At 35.5% G+C, this 13,682-nt stretch overlaps 1 protein-coding gene across 1 annotated transcript; it reads left to right on the forward strand.

The window, feature by feature from the left end:
- Positions 1 to 9,615: 9,615 nt before the first annotated feature.
- LOC21395389 (uncharacterized exonuclease domain-containing protein At3g15140) lies at positions 9,616 to 12,566 on the forward strand. Its single transcript, XM_010100143.2, has 6 exons — positions 9,616 to 9,885; positions 10,284 to 10,486; positions 10,637 to 10,717; positions 11,171 to 11,296; positions 11,512 to 11,635; positions 12,020 to 12,566. Exons 1-6 carry the CDS (start codon positions 9,649 to 9,651, stop codon positions 12,218 to 12,220), a joined length of 972 nt encoding a protein of 323 aa, XP_010098445.2. The 5' UTR covers positions 9,616 to 9,648; the 3' UTR covers positions 12,221 to 12,566.
- The last annotated feature ends 1,116 nt before the right edge of the window (positions 12,567 to 13,682 follow it).

The following is a 13,682-nucleotide window of genomic DNA, read 5'->3' on the forward strand; positions in this document are numbered from 1 at the left end:
GAGTTCAAATGTTTTCAGTTGATTATAGTTGGTATCCTGCGCAAGGATATGTTAAAAATGTCATTATTAATAGGGAAAATTTTAAAACTTTTCTCAGAGTTCTAGAGCATCAATGCTATAATTGACGTGTCAATTACAAATTTAACATTTAAGTATAAAAACACTTTCTAATGTAATGTTATTTGTTATGTCAAATTTTTCATATAGTATATTTTATGGTAAATTTCTCACTAAGTATAACATGTGTGAAATTTGACATTGATTGCTTTCGGTTAAAATATTTCCTTTTCATTTAATCATTGCAATTTTTTCATTTTTTTAATTATTTTAAGACACTTTCTTTAGTGTTCTTTTTTTTAGGAACACTGGTGTTCCTTATTTATTAGCTGTCGAATCTGTATTAAATTTGGTCAAAATTCAAATTAGATTGAAAAAGAATAGAAATTTGATAGTTGATAAGCAGTAAATGCCGGTGTTTCTAAAAAAGAGGAAACACCAGAAAAATTTACGTATTTTAAAAAGAGTAAATTGCATAGATGGTCTTCAAATTCTTTAATAAGTGACAATTTAGTTCTTAATTTTTTTTTTTTGACAAAATAACTCTCAAACTCGTTAAACTAGTACAATTTGATCCTTTTCGTCCGAAAAGTAACGGGACAATGCACGTGACCCATGTTTATGGTGGAAAGACAAAATTGCCCTTAATTACTCTTCTTATTCTTCCTCGAATTCCCTGGTCTTTTCTCTTGTTAAGGAAAAATAATAATAAAAGAAAAAACCCAGAAATTTATGGGTTCTCTTCCCCTCGTCTCTCTCTCTTTGCAACACCCAGAAAAAAAATCAACAACTCACGCAACATCCATTCAAAAAATTAGTGAAAACCCATTTTGATTTTGATCCTGACTCCATCGATTTAACTGCAAAACCCAAAATCACACCAAACGTATTCGTGGCGCGGTGGGGCTCAGTTGCCGAAGGGAGCTGCTGCAGAGGGAAGTGGGAAATTAGGCCTGGGTAGCGATGGCTGCGAAGGGGAGGATAACGAGTAGGGAATGGGTCGGCTGGTCTTGGGTTCCACAGTGGTGAATGGGGATGGGTTGCGACAGCTTAGGCCAAAAATTCGCCGAATTTGATCCAAAGGGTTTCGGCCGGAGAAAGACGCTGGCCGGCGAGAATTGCTTGACGGAGCAAATCATGGTTTGGGTTAAAGCAAAAAGGCTAAAGGAAATATCAAAATTCAATCTTTTCTACAAAACCCTGATTTAGTTTGGATTTTCCTAGAAAATTTCTGTTTGGTAAATGCAATTGGGTTATGGGATTTCGAAATGAAAAGTAAATTTAGTGCCTTTTGATTTTTTACCTTGTTTTATTTATTTATTTAACAGAATGCACTCTAAGGCCATGTTCATTTCACTGATTCGAGTTTAGAATTTGAGTTTTGTTACAGTGAAAAACTCTCAGAAACAGTCACATTTAACTTTTTTATTATAGTAAAAACTCTCATATAAAGTCACATATCAATTCGAATTAAAACTCGAATTAGTAAACTAAACATGTCCTAAGTGTTCGATAAATTTCCCAAGTGAAATTACTGAAGTTTTCTTTGAGAATGGCTGTGGAAGCTGAAGTTTTCAAATTTTCTTGGTTTCTGTGAAAGTTGAGGAAGAAGAAGGCCCTTATGGCATTTTTGTCTTTTCATTGAAAAAGACACATGATGTTCACATGCAGAAATTTGTTAAAAATTTAACGGAATTTGACGAAAATAATTAAATTGCACCCGTTTAAAGAGTTTGTGGGTCGTTTTGTCAAAAAAAAAAATTATGGACTAAACTATTACTTATTAAAGAGTTTAGGAACCATCTGTGCAATTTATCCTTTTAAAAATAATAGTTTACTTTTACAACTTTTAAAATTTAAAGAGACGTTTGGTTCATGGATTAGAATTATTTTCGATTTACGTGATTTTTTGTGAGAGAAAACACTATAGTGAATCATGAACCATGATTCAAATCATGATATGAATCCCCTGTTGAAATACACAAAATATTCTCATAGGATTAATCAACTTTCCAGTTTTATGTTTGATGTAAATAGGCAGATTTGTTTCCTTCTTTGTTTCATGTAGAATAGTCAAAGATTGTGAATTAGAAAAGTTAGAATTAGAAAAGTTAGATGTATTTTATTCTTTCCTGTTTTTACTTTTTCTTTCTTGTTTTCTTTCTCTTGTATTCGGCTATTTATAGCCTGTAAATTTCAGTGATCAATAAGAAAGTTTTGAACCATTCTTTCTTCATGGTATCAGAGCCAATATTTGGCCTTCTTCGTTTCAGCCTCCATCACTGAAATTATTTTTTCGTGATCACTGGCACCTTTTTCTTTTCCCTCTCTTTGTTGTTTACCATGTCCGAAACAACCTCTTAATCTTCTTCAATTTCTTCCACGAAAACCAATCAAACCCGACTGTTGCACCATTATTCCCATTCGGTGCAAATCACCACTATTCGTCTTAATGAGAGAAATTTCTTGCGTTGGTCCCAATCCGTTCGAATGTACATCCAGGGAAGAGGAAAAATAGTTTACTTGACAAGTGAAACTCAAGCTCCTAAGAATACTGATCTGGCATATGCAACATGGGATGCAGAAAACTTAATGATTATGGCCTGCTGGTGAACTCCATGGATGAGGAAATCAGTGCAAATTACATGTGCTATTATACTGCAAAAGAACTATGGGACAGTGTGGTTGAGATGTATTCAGCCCTTGGTAATTATTCACAAATGTTTGAACTCCAACAGAAGATTGAAGAGGCTCGGCAAGGAGAAGAGAGTGTGTCTAGGTATTTTAATATCCTTAAGGGTCTTTGGCAGGACTTAGATTTGTTTAATGATTATGAATGGAAAAGTCTGGAGGATTGTAACCATCACAAGAAAACTATAGAGAATGGTAGAGTTTTTAAGGTTTTGGCAGGTCTTAATGTCGAGTTTGATAAAGTAAGGGGGAGAATCCTTGGAAGAAAGCCTCTTCCCTCTATTGGAGAAGTTTTCTCGGAAGTCAGAAGGGTGGAGACCAAGCGTCATGTCATGTTGGGAAAAAAGGCAGTTGTGAACCCAACTGAATCAACTGCTCTCACTGCGGAAGAATCCAAAACCCCAGCCGGAAATCAAGCTGCGAACAAGTCATCATACAACCAAAACCAGCGGCAGTTCGATGAAAAATCTCGAGCATGGTGTGATTATTGCAACAAACCACGTTATACCCGAGAAACTTGCTAGAAGCTTCATGGAAAACCAGCAAATTTGAAAGGCAATAGACCCGGGGAAAAAACCAGCCATGCACTCTCCTCAGCCAATGCAACCGAGACATTCAACAAAGAGCAAATTGATTTCCTCTTGAAACTGCTAAAACCTAATTCATCCTCCTCTGGTACTCCTAATGTTTCCTTGGCCTAAACAGGTAATGTTTTTTCTTATTGCACAAGTTTCAATTCCTCTCCTTGGATAATTAATTCAGGAGCTACCGATCACATGACCAGTGTCTCACACTTATTCACTACATATTTTCCTTGTTCTGGTAATGAAAAAATTTGAATTGCAGACAGTAGTTTCTCATCTATTGCAGGGAAAGGCTCTATTAAACTCTCAAGAAATATAGACCTTAAGTCTGTACTTCATGTTACTAAACTTGCCTTCAATCTTTTGTCTGTCAGTAAAATATCTAAAGATTCTAACTGTCATGTTGTATTCTTTGACTCTTGTTGTAAATTTCAGGACCGGAACTCGGGGAAGATGATTGACAGTGCTAGGATGAGAGATGGGCTTTATTACTTCGATGAAGAATTCTCCAGTAATAAAAAGGCTCAAGGTCTTAGTAGTATTAGTTCAAATTCTGTTTATGAACAAATTATCCTTTGGTATTATAGACTAGGACATCCTAGTTTTTCATACCTTAATCATTTGTTTCCTCAATTATTCAAAAAATTGAATTGTTCATCTCTCTATTGTGAAAGTTGTTATTTATCTAAAAGTCATAAGTCCACTTATGTTACTAAGCCTTATCAACCTTCTAAACCATTTTATCTTATGCATAGTGATGTATGGGGGCCTTCAAAGGTAACAACTTCATCAGGAAAAAATAGTTTGTAACTTTTATAGATGATCATACAAGATTATGCTGGATATATTTGATGAACGAAAAATCTGAGGTAGGAAAATTGTTTAAGGAATTTTACAATATGATTGAAAATCAATTTCAAACAAAAATAAGCATCCTAAGAACTGATAATGGAACAGAATACTACAATGAATATGTGGGCAGTTTTTTTAAAGGAAAATGGGATTCACCATCAATCTATGTGTGTAGATACTCCTAAACAAAATGGGATTGTCGAAAGAAAGAATAAACATTTACTTGAGGTTGCCCGTGCCATAATGTTCACTATGCACCCAAAATATTTGTGGGGAGAGGCGGTTCTAACCGCATCATATCTAATAAATAGGATGCCTACCCGAGTCTTAAAATATACTACACCTTTAGAATGCTTTAAACGTATTTTTCCAGAATGTAGGATACATTCATATTTACCAATAAAGGTCTTTGGCTGTACAATTTATGTTCATATACCCCAAAAAACTCACTCAAAATTTGATCCAAGGGCTGAAAAATGTCTATTCATAGGTTATGCTCCAAACAAGAAGGGATATAAGTGTTATAACCCTAAAACTAGGAAAACCTATGTAAGTATGGACGTTTCTTTTGTGGAAAACCGACCCTACTTAAGCAGAAATTATCTTCAGGGGAGAGAGAGAGAGAGAGAGAGAGAGAGAAGAAGAAGAAGAAACTGATTTTTGGAACACTTTTACTCCATTACCGAATATAATTTCTAAATCAATCATTTTGCCATCTGAAACCACTAGTCAGGAAAAACTTGTTCAGGATCTTGGAAATAAAGGAAATCCTATTCTATCATCCCCAAGCATAAACAATGAACATGCTGAAGGAGAAATACTATAGAATCAAAATCCTCCCGAGCTTCTGGTTTATACTAGGAGAAAAACTCAAAGGAGTAATAAAGACCAATCTGCTCCAGCATCAGACCAACCAGATCTGAGTGATGGTCCAAGAGATTCTTCAGGTAATTTTATTCCTCTTCCTTCAAATTCATCTCATATTCCTTCAAATGAGTTGTCAGATCTTAGTATTCCTATTGCCATTAGAAAAGGAGTCCAAAATTGTACTCATCACCCCATTGCCAATTATTTATCCTATCACAGGCTTTCTTATAATCATAGAGCATTTCTTTCAAAAATCTCTCACCTGTTTGTTCCTAGAAATATCCAGGAAGCACTAGATGATCAGAATTGGAGATTAGCAGTCATGGAGGAAATGAATGCGCTCAAAAGGAATGTGACTTGGGAGATCGTTGATTTGACAAGTGATAAGAAGACTGTGGGGTGTAAGTGGGTATTTACAGTAAAATGTAAGGCTGATGGCAGTGTAGAAAGATATAAGGCAAGACTAGTGGCAAAGGGGTTTACACAAACCTATGGAATAGATTATCAGGAGACATTTGCTCCAGTTGCAAAGATAAACTCTATTCGGGTTCTACTGTCCCTAGCCGTGAATAATTGTTGGCCATTGTATCAGTTGGATGTAAAAAATGCATTCTTAAATGGAGACTTAGAAGAAGAGGTGTTCATGAGTCTACCTCCTGGTTTTGAAGAAGAATTCAGGAAGAATAAAGTATGTAAGTTGAAGAAGTCTTTGTATGAACTGAAACAGTCCCCTAGAGCATGGTTCGAACATTTTGGACAAGCTGTAAGGAGTTATGGCTACTCCCAGAGCCAAGCGGATCATACTATGTTATATAAACACTCGGCTGGCAATAAGATTGCTATTCTAATTGTTTATGTGGATGATATAATCCTAACAAGAAATTATGATGCAGAGTTAGGAACCTTGAAGAAGAAACTTGCATCTGAGTTTGAAATCAAAGACTTAGGGACGGTGAAGTATTTCCTTGGAATGGAGTTTGCTAGGTCTAAGGAAGGTATATTCGTCAATCAACGCAAATATATACTTGACTTACTTAGTGAAATAGGCATGTTAGGTTGCAAGGCAATCGAGACACCCCTTGAACCAAACTTAAAACTACAACCGGCCAAAGAAGAAGAAATGGTGAACAGGGAGCAATATCAGAGACTCATTGGAAGACTAATATATTTGGCTCATACACGCCCAGATATTGCATTTGTAGTAAGTTTGGTAAGCCAGTTTATGCATTCACCTGGGAAAGAACACTTTGATGCCGTGTATCGAATTCTAAGGTACCTAAAGGGAACTCCTGGGAAAGGATTGTTATTTAAAAGGCAGGGACACTTGTAAATTGAGGTATACATAGATGCTGACTGGGCTGGAAGTTCAATTGATAGAAGATCAACACCGGGCTACTGTACTTTTGTTGGTGGGAATTTAGTTACTTGGCGAAGCAAGAAACAGAATGTCGTTGCGAGAAGTAGTGCTGAAGCCAAGTTTAGGTCCCTTGCTCATGGAATTTGTGAAGTAATATGAGATTAGAAGACTTTTGGAGGATTTGAAACTGGCAGAGGTCTCACCTATGAAAGTATATTGCGACAATAAAGCAGCAATTTCTATTGCACACAATCCAGTTCTACATGATAGAACAAAGCATGTAGAAGTGGATAGACATTTTATCAAAGAGAAACTTGACAGTGGATAAATTTGCATGACATACATTCCCACAACTGATCAAGTTGCTGATGTTTTCACAAAAGGATTTCACAAGAAACAATTTGATAGACTAATTAGCAAGCTGTATATGGAAGATATTCTCCATCCAGCTTGAGGGGGAGTGTTAAAATACACAAAATATTCTCATAGGATTAGTCAACTTTCCAGTTTTATGTTTGATGTAAATAGGCAGATTTGTTCCTTCTTTCTTTCACGTAGAATAGTCAAAGATTGTGAATTAGGAAAGTTAGATGTATTTTATTCTTTCCTGTTTTTACTTTTTCTTTCCTATTTTCTTTCTCTTGTATTCGGCTATTTATAGCCTGTAAATTTCAGTGATCAATAAGAAATTTTTGAACCATTCTTACTATGAATCCCCTTACCAAACGTCTCCATGATTACGAAAAAAAAAATATTTAACCTTTTAAATTGCATTATGCATTAGAATAAAATAAAAATAATATATCATATCTTAATTTTTGATAATAAATATGTAATTAGCATTAATATTTTGATCTTAGACCTTGCAACAATGTGTCGATTGAATTTGGAAAGGTCGGCTCTCCCAACTCTCACAAACTTTGAAGATGTCAAGGAAGGGATTTTTGAAGATAGCAATGTCTTTAATTTTAGTTACTTATCTCCTGGAGCTTCGATTTTAACTTTAGACCTTAATATTAAAACTAGGTATGGAGTTATTATCAGGCTAAGCCTCTAACTCCAATTTTAATAACTTTTAGGCCCTGTTTGTTTCTGTTTTCGTTTTCATTTTTTACGTTTTTCGAGGCTAAAAATTGAAAACGCGGGTGAAAAACGTGTTTGGTGCAAAATGTTTGAAAAAACAAAAACAAAATCGTTTTTGTCGTTTTCTGAAGAATCTGAAAACGCAAAAAAGTCATTTTCATTTTCTCCTCCGTTTTCGTTTTCCTTCCCATTTTCTACCGTGTCCTCTTCCTCTTCCCATTCTTCTAAAAGTTCTCAGAACCTTCCCCAATCTCTCATCGCCTCTTACTCCGCCTCTTTTGCCGGCCTCCGCCTCTTTCGCCAGCCTCCGCCTCTTTCTCCATCGTTTCCCATTTTCTGCCGTGTCCTTCATTTTCCTCTTCCCATTCTTCTTCTGTTTCCTCGACCCTCTATCTTCTCCGAAGTCTCCGATCTCCCTCGACCCCGCTCTTCTCCGTTCTGAGACGACCCCCAACTTCTCCGTTCTAAGGTTGTCGCATTTTTACAAAGACATCTCTAATCAGCCCATAAACACATAACCCATAAAAAATTCATCAAAGGCACGAAAAAACCGTTCTAATACAAGAAGAACACCTTACCTTGACTGCTGTACAAGTTGGCCTCTTAAATTTGGGTTTAAACTTAGAATTTGTCAAGAAAAATCATGGTTTTCTAGGAGGTTTCTCTTAGGTCCGAATTTTCTAGCTCAAACCCTTACTCTTATGTCTTCTACTTTAGAGAGAGGAGAAGAAGTTTGAGTAGAGATTTTTTTTTTCTGGTCATAAGCTGCTGAGGAGTAAAAAAATTGGTGGTGTTAAACGGTGGTTGCTGAGGAGTAAAAAAATTGGTGGTGTTAAACGGTGGTTGGTGGCTGAGTCATTAGTTAATATGTAGGTGGTTTGGCATTTTTCTAGCTTGATGACAAGTGTTGCAACTAAATTCTAACTTTGACAATTTAAAAAAACTGAAATAAAAAATTAAACCACCAAACGCAGTTTTAATTTTTCTTAAACTTAAAATCAATCTCTAAATAAAACTACCAAACGCATTTTTAGAAATAATTTCAAAATGAAAATGAAAACGTTTTCATTTCCATTTTTATGCAGAAAATAAAATCATTTTGGAACTAATTCCAAACACAACCTTAGTATTGTAGTTTTTTATTTTTCCCAATTAATCATTAGAAGCTCATTTTTTGCACCTTTTATTATAATCAGCTCTAACTAGTTTTTTCAATAAAGATTGTCAATTTAGACTATGGAGTAGCAATTTGGATCATCGCACAATTAAGGCCTTGTTCATTTCACTGATTCGAGTTTAGTTACAGTAAAAAGTTCTTCTAAACAGTCACATCTAATTTTTTTGCTACAGTAAAAAACTCTCACATAAAGGGCCCGTTCAGTTCGCTAATTCGAGTTGAGATGTGACTTTATGTGAGAACTTTTTACTGCAGTAAAAAAGTTAGATGTGACTGATTCTGAGAGCTTTTTACTGTAGCAAAACTCAAATTTTAAATTTAAATCGGTGAAATGAACGGTGCCAAAAATCACATCTCAACTCAAATTAAAAACTCAAATTAATGAACTAAAAAAGTCTTAAAAAGAGTTTGGTTTGAGCATAGTCATTTTCATAACTTCATATCAATAGGAATATCAGAGTTGCCTTTCCTAACTAAAATTGACCTAAACCAACCTGTTTATAATATAAAAGCCGCTTTTAAAAACAATGTCAGCTTTAGTTAATTTGTTTTATGGAAGATGTTTTTAGCTTCGTGGATCCAAAAGTTATTTGTTTTTTTATAGTGTTTGAATGACTTTTTAGAAAAATTCAAAAAAATAATAGACTTTTAGAAGAGTTTTAACCCTTTAAAAAAATTTCACTCGAAGCCACAATGAAGCTTTTTTAAAAAAAACTTTAAGGATACGTTTAGAATAATAATTCATACCATAATTTAAATCATAATTTATATTTTTTTATAATATTTTTTTATAAAAAATAATTATGAATTCATGATCTTATAAATCTTATATCAGAGATTCAATAACAACTTATAATTTTTTTTTTTAGTCCGGTTTTCTTTTTTATTATTAATTTACATTAATAACAAAAAGAATATATTGGCTTTGATTGTGTTGGTTACCAAAGTATCTCCTCTTCCTTAGCAGTCAAAAGCACAACATGAGATTCACCAGAGTTCCTCTATGTAGAGTTTCTCCACTTTGCTCCAAAGCTTTCTCTCCATTCCCACCCATCTCTTTCTCTTTGCCCATCTCCTCCGTCCCTCTTCCATGGCGTTCTCTCAGTTCCATCACTACCTTTGTCTCAGCTTCCCAAACCCAACACACATCAAAGACGAACGAAACCCCCCGTTGGAAGCCCATGTGTTTGTACTACACCCAAGGAAAGTGCACCATGGTAATGTCGTTTTAACCAAATTTTCAGATACCCTTTTGTTTCATAGGACATAATCAGTTGTCTTTTAGTTGTCGTTTCGGTTTTTTAAGTGTTTGCTTTGTGTGTGGTGGCGATGGGTGGGAAGCCTTTACTTTTATGCACATATTCTGTTTGCTTTATTGTATGATACTCAAAAGTCTATGGACTCGTAACGTCAAATCAAGACAGTATAAGATTTCTAATTCTTTTTGTTGTTGTGATCTATGGGAGTGTTTTTTAACATGTAAATGGAGGTATTGAACATGTGCCCATGGACTCTTTGATTGGCTAGACCCCCCCAATTCATTTTTCCTTTCTTAGAAAAAGTTTTATTATCATTATCTGTACTAGAATTTCGTTTTGAGTCCTTTTCATTGTAGATGGATGATCATATGCACCTGGAGAAGTTCAACCATAACCGCTCCTGGGATCTTCAAGTTGATGCTTCCAAGTTAAATAGAACCTGTTCTCAGAATTTGGATTTCTTTCTTGTGTTGGATTTGGAGGGCAAGGTTGAAATTCTTGAGTTCCCAGTGTTGATGATTGATGCCAAAACTATGGAAGTTGTCGACTTTTTTCATAGGTTCACTTTGTTCTCGCAGAGTCATTATTGTACATTCCAATGCATTTTTCCCCCCTGTTTTTGCTGCTGAGTTTTGTTGCCTTTTTTTTTTTTTTTTGATTAATTTCACTACAATATTGGTTCATTATTGATGTCCTTATTCACTTTCAGGTTTGTGAGGCCCTCAGAAATGACTGAACAAAGAATAAATGAGTATATTGAAGGAAAGTATGGAAAATTTGGAGTCCATCGGTATGCACTAAGTACAACTTTGTTTCTTTTATTTTAGAAATTAATTTTTATAGAGGGTCAAAAAACTAAATCACCTATAAATGATACAGTTTTTCAAACAATTGATAAAGAAAGAGTTTTGGTTTTCATTTTCTGATTCCACTAGATTTATGAATCAACAATACAAATTACAAAGTGACGTCTGAATGATCGATAGACTACTCTCATACTGCCAATTGCAGGGACAAACCTCTCTCATATTTGTGTGAAGCTAAACTTGACATCAAATTTCAATACTTCAGACATTTATATAATAAGAGGGGCAAACGTTGTGTTTTCCGTTTTGAAATTAATGTTGTTCCATGTATCTTTGGACTATGTGGTCTATGGCTTAAGTTGTCACTTACTGAAAATGGCTTTAGTTTTCTGCTGTATTCTACAAGAAGATTGATATAACATATTAAAAATTGGCAGTGTCTGGCATGATACAGCTATACCATTTAAGGATGTTCTTCAGCAATTTGAAGACTGGTTGACTCATCATCACTTGTGGGAAAAACATGCAAGTGGGTCTCTAAATAGAGCTGCATTTGTAACTTGGTTAGTTTGATTATTCTTGTTTTCAATAATTAGTTTTTATTTGCACCAGCTATCATCCTCATTACATGTTTTCTTCCTTTTGCTTTCTATGGTGTCCATAATATGGCATTACTGCTTTTAGTTTTAACTGAATTTAAAATTCCTTTATGCTACAATTGGGATGAAAATTGTAAAGAACTTTTAGAAGTTGCTGAATTGGTTCTTTTTTGTGTCAGTGGAAACTGGGATTTGAAGACAAAGGTCCCTCAGCAGTGCAAAGTGTCAAAGATGAAGCTTCCATCATATTTTATGGAATGGATCAATCTCAAAGATGTGTACCTTAATTTCTACAAGAGGAGGGTTAGTTCGTATAGTTAATTTCCTGCCAGTAAAATTTCATTGGTGTGTTCTTGTCCGAACAGATTGCATTATGTGCCAATGTTAAACGTGAGACGGCCGCTGGAGAAATAGTAGTGCTATTTCCCCACTTCATATCATCATCAGTAGTGATGTGTAAGCACACCAAATGACCGTGTGCAGAACAAAGTTGTCGTTGAAGTTAAATTTTCCTCAACTAATAGAATTAGAGACGAATAATGTCCATGAACTGAGCTAACTTATGATGTGGTTTTATCAAGTTCTAAAGTTGGTCTGAAATAACAGTTAAAGAATAAACCTCATATTCTTAATCAGGTTTCAGTTAGGCTTCTGTCTGTAATATGTTTGCTTTGTTGTGGATGACAGGCTACGGGAATGGTGACAATGATGAAGGAGCTCGATATACCGTTGGTGGGAAGTCACCATCTTGGATTTGATGACACGAAGAACATCTCGAGAGTATTGCAACGCATGCTTGGGGATGGCGCACTTATTCCAATTACTGCGAGGAGGAAGCCTGATCATCCCAATGATGTGGAATTTTTATTCAAGAATAGAATAAGATAGCTGTTTCTAGCTTTATATTTCTCTGTTAATTGTTAACTTCTTTGTAAAATAAATAACGAAAGAGAAAGAGGCTGATTCAGTTCCTCTTTCTCTATCACAAAGCAGAGCTGACACATTTGGGTGGAAAAAGGATTGCAAAATTGTTCTCTATAAAAAGGCGGACCACAGTGTCAAAGAGGCTCCTATACTATGACAGGTTCGGGAGAAAGTTCAATCTCATATGTACGCGGCCTTATCCCCGAAGGAGAGGCCGGTCAAAAAAGGATTGCAAAATTGCTCTCTATATTAGCAATTATTAGGTGCTGGAGTTGGCTTGTCTTATTTTATTTATTAGAATGCTTCGCTATGTTGGTCAGTTGTCTTCTTTACACCAACAAATGTGTTAGAAACAAGGGGAAAAGAGGGTAACAAGATCATCTTTAATTTTACATTACACTACAATCCATTTTGAATAAAAAATAAGTAAATGTGAAAGGAATCTAATGAATTGTCCAAAATTGAATCTTTACCCCCCACCCAATATTAAAAAAAGGATCAAATTGTAAAGTAGGTACATCTATATATACATGTATATATGTAAGTTTTTTTGTTTTTTTGGTATCTATATTTTATGAAACTTCAAAAAAGAGAGAAGGGAGGAAAATAACGGTCCTTATCATTTTCAAAAAAAAAAAAGCATCCTTATTTATTTTTTTTCCTTTTTTTTTTAAACAAAAAGCTGCATTGTTATTAGATAATTGGCATTTACAAACACATCAGATACAAATGCATATGACAACACTAATGACCTAATAAGTGAACAAAGGCATGCTTGAGGCCCGAAAATATGAGAACACATCGGCACACTACTAACGAGCACAGCCAAGGCTTTAGTAGAAGAATCCTTTTCATTGAGATAAACTTTCACGATTTCAAAGGTATATTGCCAACCCCCATAACGAGACATACAGCCAGAGGATGGGAAAACTACCTCCATTATTACAACACAAGACCAAACACACGCCGACAACCAACAAAGAAATTTAAATAAACTAAAACAGAACGGTGGAAATATCAATACCTTATTACAAACACACAAATTAAAACAAGAGAGTAAATACCAAAAGACACCGGCAGAGACTTCGATGACACGCCGAGCACCACCACGGATGGGCAAGATAATTGCAGCACAACACGCTACTCGAATAAGACACCCAGCCCACCTCCTCTGTTGTCAACTCCGATTGCCAAACCAACCACTAGTCCCCTTGAAGGAATCGCCAATTTGAGGGAGCCAAACCCCGAGGGGCTTAGATTTACTAGAGCAAGGATGCTCCCAAGGACGGCAGCCAAACGGATGCCGCGTCAATTGCCCCCTCCCACAGCTCATCCCTCCCCACCCACGAACTCGACGACGCCTTCCCAGAGAGATCCAAGCCGCCGCATCTGGTGACCCTCCCTCGAGGCCACGAGTCCGGGGCAT

Source organism: Morus notabilis, unplaced genomic scaffold (genome assembly GCF_000414095.1).
Source record: "Morus notabilis unplaced genomic scaffold, ASM41409v2 Scaffold692, whole genome shotgun sequence".
NCBI classification, from domain to species: domain Eukaryota; kingdom Viridiplantae; phylum Streptophyta; class Magnoliopsida; order Rosales; family Moraceae; genus Morus; species Morus notabilis.

Coding starts and splice junctions, on each gene's coding strand:
- LOC21395389 (XM_010100143.2), top strand. CDS start 9,649: ATGAGATTCACCAGAGTTCCTCTATGTAGAGTTTCTCCACTTTGCTCC. Junction 10,718..11,170: donor GGAAAATTTGGAGTCCATCG/GTATGCACTAAG, acceptor AAAAATTGGCAG/TGTCTGGCATGATACAGCTA. Junction 11,297..11,511: donor AGAGCTGCATTTGTAACTTG/GTTAGTTTGATT, acceptor TTTTTGTGTCAG/TGGAAACTGGGATTTGAAGA.